This window comes from Glycine soja, chromosome 20 (assembly GCF_004193775.1).
Source record: "Glycine soja cultivar W05 chromosome 20, ASM419377v2, whole genome shotgun sequence".
NCBI classification, from domain to species: domain Eukaryota; kingdom Viridiplantae; phylum Streptophyta; class Magnoliopsida; order Fabales; family Fabaceae; genus Glycine; species Glycine soja.
In genome coordinates, this window is record NC_041021.1 from 39395585 (window position 1) to 39408081 (window position 12497).

Sequence of the window (12497 nt, forward strand, 5' to 3'; positions counted from 1 at the left end):
TGTTTTTGTAAAAAAAAAAATCTCTTAAAATTAAAATATAACAATAATCGTTCTATTTTAATTTTATTTACATTACATTTTTTAAGAGGATCCTTTTATTTATAATACTATTTGTCTATCGTTGAACTTGGAATATTCAAATGCTCACGTCAAAAGGCAGAAATAGTCGCTATTTCTTTTATATGTATGAAATAGTTGTTAGCTATTTGTTTTAAGAATCTGCCTTTAATCCATATAAAAACCAAAAGGTAAATGTCATGTAGCTTGAAACATGAGATGCCTATTAAGAAATAGGAGTATTATTTATTTTGGGTTATTATTTTTTCTTTAATTAATTATTTCTTACTTTTACTTCTTTTTCTTCCATCTGCATCCTACTCACGGTGTAATTAACACAGACAACGAGAAGAAATATATTTAAGGAATATGATCGATCCCAACTAAGGTAGTACGAGAATATTCAAAGCAAGGAAAATGAATTAAATTCAATTACAATTTAAATCTCTCACTTAATTACTTTATTTGATACTCTAGATTTTTTTTAAAAAATAAATTTGATACTCAAGATATGAACACCATGATAAAAACATTTCGTCCGAATAATAGTTAGTTAATTAAAGTCAATAGGATTGTAGCATTTTTATTATTCTAATATGTTTTAAACATTTATAACTTGTTAGTAAACTCTCAAGCATTTACTACAGGAAATCAATCATTATCAGAAGTTTGAAACTCATCCTTATGCAGCATATATAAATATCCAACGAAAAAACAAAAGAAAAATAATTAAATTATCGTATACGTATGACTTTAATTTTAATGGCATTGATATCATTACGTCAATATTTCTGTTGGAGACTAATTTATCTCTCTATAAAAAACGTAAGGGTATCTTAGGATGCATTAATAATATCTGATTGTCTTGAGAGCTGGAGGTGGCAGCCATGACCGACTTTGGCGTTGACAAAAGAAGTGGAGAAAACAGCTAGCAACATAATTCATGTTGAGCTAACACTTGGCAAAAACCAACACGTACGCTTTACTTCTGTGTTTCTTTACTTGAAGATCATGGATTCTGCAGCTACTGAAAACATGATATCCCCATCACATGTGGTTGCAATTACAAATGGTGATGCTTCTTCTTCACTTGATTCTGGTCATGCCCGTCTTCTTGAACTTGGTTACAAACAACAACTCAAGCGTGATCTTTCGTAAGGTTCTCTAGTTTAATTCTTAATTTCCTTCATTTTGTGTAAATTTGTTGGTTTTTCATTTCTAATTATTTGCAACTTGCAGAGCCATTTCAAATTTCTCCCTCTCGTTTTCCGTTTTATCAGTGCTGACTGGTATCACCACCCTATACAACACTGGGTTGAACTACGGTGGCCCCGTTTCAATGCAATATGGTTGGTTTATAGCTTCTGGTTTCACCATGCTTGTTGCACTCTCAATGGCTGAAATTTGTTCATCTTATCCAACTTCTGGGGGTCTCTATTATTGGAGTGCCAAACTTGCTGGCCCTACATGGGCACCCTTTGCTTCCTGGATTACTGGCTGGTATTTTAACCTTTATTGCCTCCCCATTTTCATATTTTAACTGTCTTCTGATCACGTACCCTGTCTTTGTATTTGATATGGAATACGCATGTCCTACTAATATGATAGGTGAACACGACTAAGAGAAATGCTAGTCACATTTTTTCTGATACTGTTTTTGTATTTGGTTGGAATTGATTGGAAATCACCAATTTTGATGAACCACCAATCATAGAAAGAGTGTGCTAACATTTCTCGTGAGATTAAATATGGAAATAGGGTAAATGCGAACCTCGTGCAACAGAATGTTTTACACCTTAGAAAGGAAGAGGAAGGGGAAATAGGATAATGTTAGATTTCATCTTAAAACCAATTGACATTAGATAAAGATGTCCAACAAATATAAGTCAGCCGATGTGGGACTTGAGTATTTTTTAACACACCTCCTCATACACAGTACTCTTTTTGGGCTTACTGCGTGAACAACAAATGGTGGGTGATCGCAGTGAAAACGAAAGCAAAATTCGAGGAAAAGAGTCTGACTACCATATTACTTAAAATCAATTGACATTATTTTTAGACGATGTGAGACTTGAATATTTCTCCACAGATAATAGTGAAATTAATATATAATATCATAAAAGGGTTTTATTTTGGACTTTAGGATGGCAAAAGAAGAATCACCATCTGATCTTTTAGATTAAGAGGAGACATTTGATAATTGTAATAGGTACCAACCCTGCACAGCAGACAGGTCAGTCTGCTTGCAGTCGATATTAATTGATAGTTGAATCTATGATAGAAAGTTAATCATCAGTTCCTTATTCCCTTAAGTCGTCCATTAGCAATTCAAGCTGAGCATAATTGTAAGTCAAAAAGCCACATCATGGATATACTCATTACATTTTTGAGTAAAAAATTGGACGATAATTAACAGATTTAATTATTCAGTAGTATATCTCATAAAACAGGTAAAATGTGGAATTTATGCTAAATTCACTTAAAATTGGCAGTGATAATTAATGGCACACCACCTTCAAACGATTTGTTTCCCTTTTTTTCTTTACTACTCAATTATATAATGTACAATGTTCAAACAGGTTTTTGAAGATGCTCTTAACCTAGCTCTCCCTAATGGCTTTAAAATATATAAATTATGTAGCTCTCCCTAATAGCCTAATGAAAGTCTAATCACAAAATAAATTGGCATTCTCTGACGCATGTTGCATGGTTTCTCTATTTTTGCAGGTTCAATATTATTGGTCAGGTATTCTTGAGAAGTCACATATTCTAGAATAGCATCCTCCACTCTTTACTATGTGGTCAAACTTGTGTAAGATGTAGAATTCTAATGATCCATTTGAATCGCTAATTTCTAACTCCTTTTCATTTGCAGTGGGCAGGATCAACAAGCGTAAATTTTTCACTTGCACAACTAATTCAGGTTATCATTCTCCTTAGCACTGGTGGCAAAAATGGTGGTGGATATGAGGCATCCAAATATGTAGTCATTGCTTTTCATGGGGGAATATTGTTCCTACTCGGTATTATTAACAGTCTTCCTATCTCAGTGATATCATTCTTAGGACAGCTGGGAGCTATCTGGAATGCTTTAGGTATGAAAAAAAACATTTCCTATTTTATTTTTCTTTCTTCCAAGTTCTGTTCTCTAGGAAAGCCTTATTGAATATCTAATTTGAATGGGGAAACTTTTAGGCGTTTTTCTGCTTATGATTCTCATTCCATCTGTTGCAACCGAAAGGGCTAGTGTCAAGTTTGTTTTCACTCATTTCAATGATAAAAATGACAATGGAATCAACAGCAGACCATACATATTTCTCTTGGGACTTCTAATGAGTCAGTATACCCTTAGTGGGTATGATGCTTCAGCTCATTTGGTACAGCTTTTCTACTCTTTTTCTTTCTTTCCTTTTACTTTCCACTTTGTAAATTTTGTGCTTTTATTTCCATTGATAGAGATGTTATTAAATGACCAGTTTAATTTTTATGCATTGTCCATGTAAAAATCGTACACTGTCAATCAGAAATTTTCATTGATATGTCTGTATATGCTTATTACAAACTTGCATTTTCAGACAGAGGAAACAAAGGGTGCTGATAGAAATGGTCCAAAAGGAATTATCAGCTCTGTTGGGATATCTATTATAGTTGGATGGGGTTACATACTAGGCATTGCCTTTGCAGTTACTGATATCCCTTACCTTTTGAGTGAAAGTAATGATGCTGGTGGGTATGCCATTGCTGAAATATTTTATCTGGCTTTCAAGAGAAGATATGGCAACGGAATTGGGGGTATTATTTGCTTGATGATTGTTGCTGTTTCCATATTTTTCTGTGGTATGACTTTAGTCACTAGCAATTCAAGGTAATGATGATATACCCTGATCGCATTGCACTTTCCATGTGAGAGAGATTGAATTTATCTAGTTACTTATGAATACAATATGATGCTTAAAACTTGTCCAGGATGGCTTATGCATTCTCTAGAGATGGGGCAATGCCGTTGTCATCATTATGGCACAAAGTTAACAAGCAGGAGGTCCCTATATATGCAGTTTGGCTTTCCGTTTTCATATCATTTTGTATGGCACTAACGGTATGTATTTAAATTTGAGATATTGTATCGGTTTAAATATGTTTTGATATTTAAAAAATATCTGATTTTTTGTTTATTTTTAAATAAAATTTTTGTTTTGCATTGAATTTATGTTAAAATAATTTTATTTTTTATCCTTGATATTTTTTTAATTTCTGATAAATTAATAAATTTTTTTGTTTACTTTTAATTTTTTTTTCATTTGTTATTAGTGTGGACTAAAAAAAATTCACTAATTTATCAAGGAGCAAATAAAAAATTCTCTAATTTATTATGGACTAAAACATAATATCAAGAATGAAAAACAAAATTGTTTTATTTAAAACTTAACACAAAATAAAAATTTATTAGAAACAAATATAAAAATTGAGTATTTATTAAGGATAAAAAATATTTAAGTCTATTGTATTTATACAACTTTTTTATCCAACAAAGAGAGATATAAGAAAAGAAGATAATTAATGTAACAGAAAAATAGCATTAGAAAAGTTTTAAAAAATATATATTATATGAATAATGTGATTCTTTAAATTTTACTATATTATTGAATTTTTTTAAGTGCTGCAAATTTTATTATTTCTTTCCATTCTTGTCACTTCTGATAATTCAATTCCAACTCTACTGCAGTCTCTGGGAAGCATAGTGGCATTCGAAGCAATGGTGTCTATAGCGGTGATTGTCCTGTATATTGCCTATGCCCTACCAATTATCTTTAGGGTAACCTTGGCCCAAAAGCACTTTGTCCCTGGGCCTTTCAACTTGGGCCGTTACGGAATCATTATTGGCTGGGTTTCAGTTCTCTGGGTGGTGTTCATCTCCATACTCTTCTCATTGCCTGTTTCCTACCCAATTACCATTCAGACACTTAACTACACTCCTGTTGCCCTTGGATGTTTGATTATTCTTGTTGTCTCCTACTGGATACTCAGTGCTCGGCACTGGTTCAAAGGCCCTATAACCAATGTAAAACACTGAACTTTTGTGCATGATTTGGTGAATTGAGGAGCCACATGTTCGGTTTTTTTAACCAATAGGAGTGCTTTTTTTTTAAAGAAAAAATATCAAATGGATACACATTTTGAATTAATTCTCAATCAAGAATATGTTGTCAGAAAACAAATGCACAAAACTTCTACCTTCAGAATGTGCTCCCATTTTATAATTTTGAAAAAAAAAATAGCCTCTATTGGTAAAGAAAGCCCACATGTTCAATATGACTGCTTTGTAAAACTTCATTTGCAAATTACTTTGTCTATCAAATGTTGGATATCCATCTCTTATATTATGTATAAATATATGATGAAGCAACCCAGGCAATTTGAGATACATGCTGATAAAACTTACAGATTACATTTAGAGGTTAATTTTCATCCACAGATAAATTAAAGATCAATCAATTCAAAATTATTCTAGAAATGACTTTTAAATTAATTATTACTTAAATGAACAATTTTACCTTGCATGATAATGTATAATTGAACTATTCACAAAGGAGGCGTTGTTTAGTTACTCTTCTACTAGGCAAACCTTCCTCAGCTCAACAGTAACACAGTTTAGCGTCTATTTTCGTAAACCTTTTTTTGACGCTTCTTATATGAACTTCTTTTGTACAGTGACGACTGTTGTTTCCTTTTATAAGTTTGTTACTTGCATTTCTTTCCACCCCTATGACATTAGCCTGTTAGATGGCATGCCCATGAATTGTTAACTTTTTCATTCTTTTTAGTATGAAAAAGAAAGTTTATATTAAACTCGAGGCTAACTTTAAACTGAGTCAATTTTTATTATGTCGTGTTAGGCTGCGTTCGACTCGACTTATTTTTCATCCTACTTAAACTTAAAAAACAAAAATATGGGTTAGGTGCATTTAACTTTTCCTACCTATTTTAAACAGGACCTTGTTGCCTAGTGATTGTGATTGCCAATTACCATGGTTTTCAAAGCTTGTAATTGCCTATTACCGTATAAGGGACTGACAAATTTGGTGAATATTAATTTTTTCGTAGAATATATTATTAAAGTTAAATGATGCTGTAGATTTTGCGTCTGTATTTTATATAGTCAATCGTTTGGCATGAAATGCCACGTTGGTTAAACAATTCAATCAACTTAACGGTAAAGTTTATATTTGAACAAAAAAAACAACAACAACTAGAAGGTTTAATAATGTTGCTTTAATTTTTAGTTTTCATAAGATATTTTTAGGCTGCTATAGAATTTGGTGTTTATAGTAATATGCTTGGCTGTCATATCTTCTGATCATTAGCTTGCTTGTCCAGTTTAAAAATTATGTCTATTGATAGTTCAAATTTTGAAGGAAGAATAATGTCAACTTAAAGGTAGAGAATTTGCAAATCCACAGGGAGAGTCTCGTCTTCGCATTTTCGATGAGATGTTCGTAGTTTTGGTTCTTTATTGTGTCTCTCATGCAAGTAGCTAGGGATACCCGACACATCCGCCAGCTTTTGAGCCCTTTAGTAGCCTTAAGTTGACACAAGAGAGCGAAGGTGAAAGTCTCACTCTCTAAATTATGTGAGTTTTAATTTATATTATAAGAGTAGATATATATATTTATTTTGAAAAAAGTTTTTTCTGCATCTTCAAAAGAAAGAATGAAAAAATTATAGATCTCATAAATGATGAGAAAGCGAGAAAAAAGATAAAATAAAAAAAAGTGCACGATAAATGAAAAATTAAGATTGTAAAAAAATAAATTTAGTGTATTAATGTTGTAAAATATATGAACTGAGAGCATATGTCTCAAAACATTCATTACTTGCTAATAGGGTTGACACGTTTAGTTAACTTTTCCGCTCACTACATGTGATTTGAGTTCAATTATTAAATTTCTTGTTAATATAATAGAAGACATGTAAATTCTATTATAAATTTTCATTGAGGTTGGTGATCTTTCCTGTCCTTACAATGGGACATATCTTCTCCTGTTATTTTTTTCTTTTTTTTAAAAAAACTACTTAATTAAATATAAAAAAATTGATATTGTATGTATTTTTCTTTATCTTTTAAGCATTTTTTATGTTAAAAAATTATCCAAATATTAAAAATAATGATAATTGTTCCATTTTAATTGTAAAAAAAATCTTTTATATATAAAATTATTAGGCTAGGTAGAACTTGGAATATTCAGATGATCATATTACGTAAGGTTGTACTAATGGTTGATTATTTGATGGGTAAATAGACACTTTTATTCATGTGTAATTCACTTATAAATACATCCTTAAAAGATAAAAATACAAAATTTAATTTCAAAAGTGTAATAAAATAACCTACGTGACACAAAAGGACAGATTTGTCACTGAAATGATGATTGACCACGTGATCATTTCTAATTGTCAGTATAGACACATATTTGTCATATAATATTTTTTTGACTTTTCCATCTTTTCACTTCGCTCGTACAAATGTGTTATTGAAAGATGAAAATACAATATTTAGTCCTGAAAAATGTAAAAAGTGTGACAAATATATCTAAATGTTAATAGTAGATTGTGACTAATTATTATAATTTGAAAAAATTTATAATGATTGTAACAAATTTTTTTTAACAAACTCGTAAATTAAATTGAGTTTAAAAGAAAAAAAATACTCGTATTATAAACTAGTAAAAAAATATTTATTATAAAGTATTATAGTTAAATTAGATTCATGAATAATTTTTAGAAAAAATTGTAATTGCAATAACACTTTTAATTTGTAATAAACACTCATCTCCTTTGGAATGAATTTTTTTTAAGTTTATGATTTTTTAAATGATCAGTCAATAAAAAATAATTGTGTATAGTTTAAAAAAGATTAAAAATCAACAAACTTTTATTATAATTTATAATTTGATGTCATTGCATATACTAATAGACATTCATATTTTATTATGAAAATTTATAAATAAAATAATTAAATAAATAGTGTTTGATTAAACATAAACAATAATTTTCTCATCATTTTACAGTAATTTTTTTTGTATTCATAGTATTTATTCAAGAGTTAACAATAAAAAAATTAATTTATTTTTGTAGTTGAAAAAAAGTAAAAAAAATTCGCCAAAATAATAAAAATTCACTTCCATAGATATTTATGAATGTGGTATAACTCTTCTAAAATATTGTTGCAATAATTATAATTCTTTTAAAATTATAATAATTAATCACAGTTTATTATTAATCTTCAGATATGTTTGAGTTAGCAGACTCGGATCATGAAAATTTAGGGTTCTAGAATTTGAATTATTTTATAAATATAAAAAATGTGATTAAAAAATAGAGTTACTGAATATAGTCATTTAAGTTTTACCATAAAAATTAATCATTAATAAACTAACAAATATTTTTCACAACGATAACAAAAAAATAAACTTTAAAAGTATTCCATCTGAATAAGAGTTAATTTAATCAATTCAACACGATTGTAGCACTTTTATTTTTCTAACTTAATCTGTTTGCAAACATTTATTATTTGTTAGTAAACTCTCAAACATTTACTATAAGAAAACAACCTTCAGAAGTTTGAGTTTCATCCAATACACTTTTAATCTTTGCTTCTGTGTTTCTTTACTGCAACAAGATCATGGGTTCTGCTACTGAAAACATGACACTCCCGTCTCATGTGGTCCCAGTTACAAATGGTGATGCTTCTCCACTTGATTCTGAGCATGCCCGTCTTCTTGAACTTGGTTACAAACAAGAACTCAAGCGTGATCTTTCGTATAGAGTTCTCTCCTTTCTTTCCTCCATTTTGTGTTTGTTGGTTTTTCATTTTCAATTCTTATTCCGTAATTTCTTTATGTGTGACTTGCAGGGTTATTTCAAATTTCTCCCTCTCGTTTTCTGTCATATATAGTAACTAGTAATTGCCTTAAGTCACTGAATAACTTAGTGAATATCTTTCACAGAATGTATTATTAAACTTAAATGAGTTTGGCACCTGTATTTATATGGTCAATCGTTAGGCATGACATGCCACGTTGGTTAAACAATTCAATCAACTTAACGGAAAAGCTTAATCTTTGACTAAAATAACAACTAGAAAGTTTAATAAGATGTTTTTTAGGCTTCCCGAGAACATGCTTAACCTTTTGGTGTCTATACTACAACTATGCTTCAGTGTCATTTTCTGATCATGCACGTTAGCTTGCTTGTGCGGTTTTAATTAAAATCATTAGTTTAATGATAGTTGAAATTTTGAAGGATGAATATGTCCACTCACAATTATTTTTTTACGTGTAAATATATATGAGCATACGTGGGGTGGGGACCAAACCAAATGCAAAATCGCATATGTTGGGTGAATCGATTCAATCAAGTAATGGTGGTCACCTTACTTCTGCCAACCATGACAGTCTCAGACTATCATTATATGGTTATATGGGGTTGAATTGAAGATTTAAAGGTTCATGTTGGATGGCTTACTTCACTGAATGCAAGGGTGCAATAGAAAAAACAAGGGAAGCATTAGACAACGTATTTTTTAAAAGCTTTTCCTCAAATGGCTCAAATTCTCCCTTTTTAAGAAAAGAAGAAACCAAAATTAATCACAGCACGGCTTTGGTTTTTATAAATGCAATACAAAGGAGAGAATCGGAGGGAAGAGAAGACAATATGTGAGAAGAGAAAAAAAAAAATAGGTAAGAAATAAAATAAAAATGCGGTGATTTGATGCAAGAAAAATAAAGGGAAAAAGAAGAGAAATATTTGAATTAAAATGATTTGATAAGTAAGAGAATAAGAGAAGAGAAATTAATATTAAATAAAATTATATTATTATTATAACATATTTTTATTATTTATTTTTGATAATATTATTTATTGTTATTTATTTATTATTATTATATTAGAAAAATGTGAGAAGGAGGCATAAAAAGGACCGATCGAGATGCCAATTTCTGCACAATTAATCACTCAAAAATAACTATCGATTGTTTGTAAATTGTGTAATGATATGAAAAAATTGTAAAATTTAAAAAAAATTATTTTGCGTTTATAAATTATATGTAAAAATCATTATGTAACGAAAAGAGAGAGGAAATATAAAAGTATATTTATAAAAACTTATATAATCAATAGATTTATAAAATCAGTTCAGCCACCATTTTATTCACTCACCTGTCATTTGATGGTACAATAACAGCGAGATTCATCTTTTTTTTCTTTCTTTCAATTACTTTATTTTATTTTTCTCTCCTTTATGGGATCACCCTGTAGTTTCATTAATAACCAGATAAGCAATACAAGAAAAAAATATGAGAAGTATTCAAATTTATAACATAAGATAAGAGGAGGTGAGTCAAAATATCAAGAAATAATTATTTAGGAAAAAGGTTTTCTTTTTATAAAAAAATCTAAAACAAACGGATTTTGTTTCTAATTAGTTTTTATATAAGAATTGTTTTATAATGTAGCTTTTATATACCGACAGGCGCGCATTGTGTAGATTATGAGAAACGGTGTGTTGATAAATAATATATTGTTTTTGTAATGTAGCTTTTATATATTGACAGGCTCTTTGGAGTATAAAATTATGAAAGAGATCCATTAAATTAAATAAATGTAGAACTCGTAAAATTTTATGAAATTGAATTAAGATTGGAGTTTGCACATCAGCACGTTTGAAATTTTGGATCAAGTGAGGAATGCAAGCACCCAAGAAAACTGGCATGTGGTCCCCAAAACCAATTTTTCTCCAAAGTCGAAGAAATGGAGAGCAGAAATGTATTTAAACACATGATTTAATTGTACTTCTTGCTATAAAACTGTCATGTCCAGGGTCTCAATTTTGTTTTTATGATTTTCTTATAAGAATCATGCTTATATACTTTATTTTATATATTTATCCAACCAAACAAGATTACAAAAATCAGATAAACAATTCTAAATTATTAGTTTTCATTTTCTTTTCTTTTACGGGTGGATTATTGCGTAAATAATTTTTTTATATTTAATACGATTGAAACTGAGCTTAGATTACTTAAGTGAATTCTCAAGTTTAAACATTCTTGATGAAAGATTTTAGTTATGGAGTATAATGATGATCAATCTTCTCTCTCGAAAAAAGAAAAAGATGATAAATAAAAAATTTCAATAAAAATTAATCATAAATAAAATTTATTAAATACTCTGTAGTAGTATCACATTGACATAATTAAATTAAATAGTTTTCGTATTCTCCACCAATTTAAGAGGCTGCTGGATAAATATGAACCACACATATATTGGCATCCGACAGTGCTCACAGATCGATAGATAATAATTTTGCAGAATCGAATCCACGTTTTTAAGTTTTAGTAACGCAAGCTTCCGTGATTATCTATGAAACTCAATTAATGCTCAGGAAATAATATACAATGTTTATATATATATATATATATATATATATATATATATTAAAGAGTATATTTAATCTTTTATTATTATTTTAATTGATCGATATGCTTTGAGATGCGATTTTAATATTTTGAATAAGGTTAAATTAATCCACATAACACTTTATTAGTAAATATTATATATCTAAATCTAAAGACGTTTAAAACATTAAAAAAATATTGCAAGTTGAGTATGCTACCATTAGGTTTCATAATTAAAATTATGTTTTACATTTTGATTTTAATTATTCAATTATATATTTGAACTCAAGAAGCTAAATAAAGGTAAAAAGAAAATTGGATAGAAACAATATATTTATAATATTCGGTGAGTCATTTTTTTCTTCCGTTAAGAATATTGAATGTAAGTCCTAAGATGTAGAAAAATACTCTTTTGTTTTTCATTTGAATTCAATAGTAAAACTTTACCTTTTTTTTCTTTATCTATGGAGAGACTTATGATAAATTTTACGTAGAAAAAGGTCAAACGAGGAAATGACAAAGAGATAAAACATATTAGTAGAGATTAAATCATTAAAGTCGTATACTTATAATGTATCTTACAGCTTAATATTCAGAAATTTTTATTTTTTTATTTTCCTTTACACATTTATATATGCGTACTCTCCATATTTAGCAATTAAGATAGCATGTGTGAGCCAAAATAATTTGTTTTAAAGCTTTTTTTTATTTGTAAGAATTAAAAATAAATATGGATAGATTTACAATAACTCGGACGTTATGTTCAATTAATATATCTCTCGATTTTTAAAAGCTTTAATGTAAGGAATTGAGTTTGCTTATTGTTGTTTTGCTTTTAATTTAGTCGTGTGCATTAAAGTATTTTTGCAGATGTCAAATTAATTATTTTCAATATCGACAAATAAGTATAACTTTGTAATAAAATATTTTTGTTAATATGTTTAAAGAATTTCATTATTTATTAACTACATGGAATTTTATTAATAT

General features: G+C 28.9%; 1 protein-coding gene across 2 annotated transcripts; it reads left to right on the forward strand.

Annotated features, from left to right (window-relative positions):
• Positions 1 to 879: 879 nt before the first annotated feature.
• Positions 880 to 5479, forward strand: LOC114403220 (amino-acid permease BAT1 homolog). 2 transcript variants are annotated; one of them, XM_028366040.1, is made up of 8 exons: positions 880 to 1211; positions 1297 to 1557; positions 2785 to 2803; positions 2933 to 3152; positions 3253 to 3434; positions 3633 to 3922; positions 4024 to 4153; positions 4781 to 5479. In XM_028366040.1, the coding sequence occupies exons 1-8, from the start codon at positions 1069 to 1071 to the stop codon at positions 5126 to 5128; spliced, it is 1593 nt and encodes a 530-aa protein (XP_028221841.1). In that variant the 5' UTR covers positions 880 to 1068; the 3' UTR covers positions 5129 to 5479. The 2 variants fall into 2 exon arrangements, with proteins under 2 accessions (XP_028221841.1, XP_028221842.1); XM_028366041.1 differs by having other exon boundaries at positions 1084 to 1216.
• The last annotated feature ends 7018 nt before the right edge of the window (positions 5480 to 12497 follow it).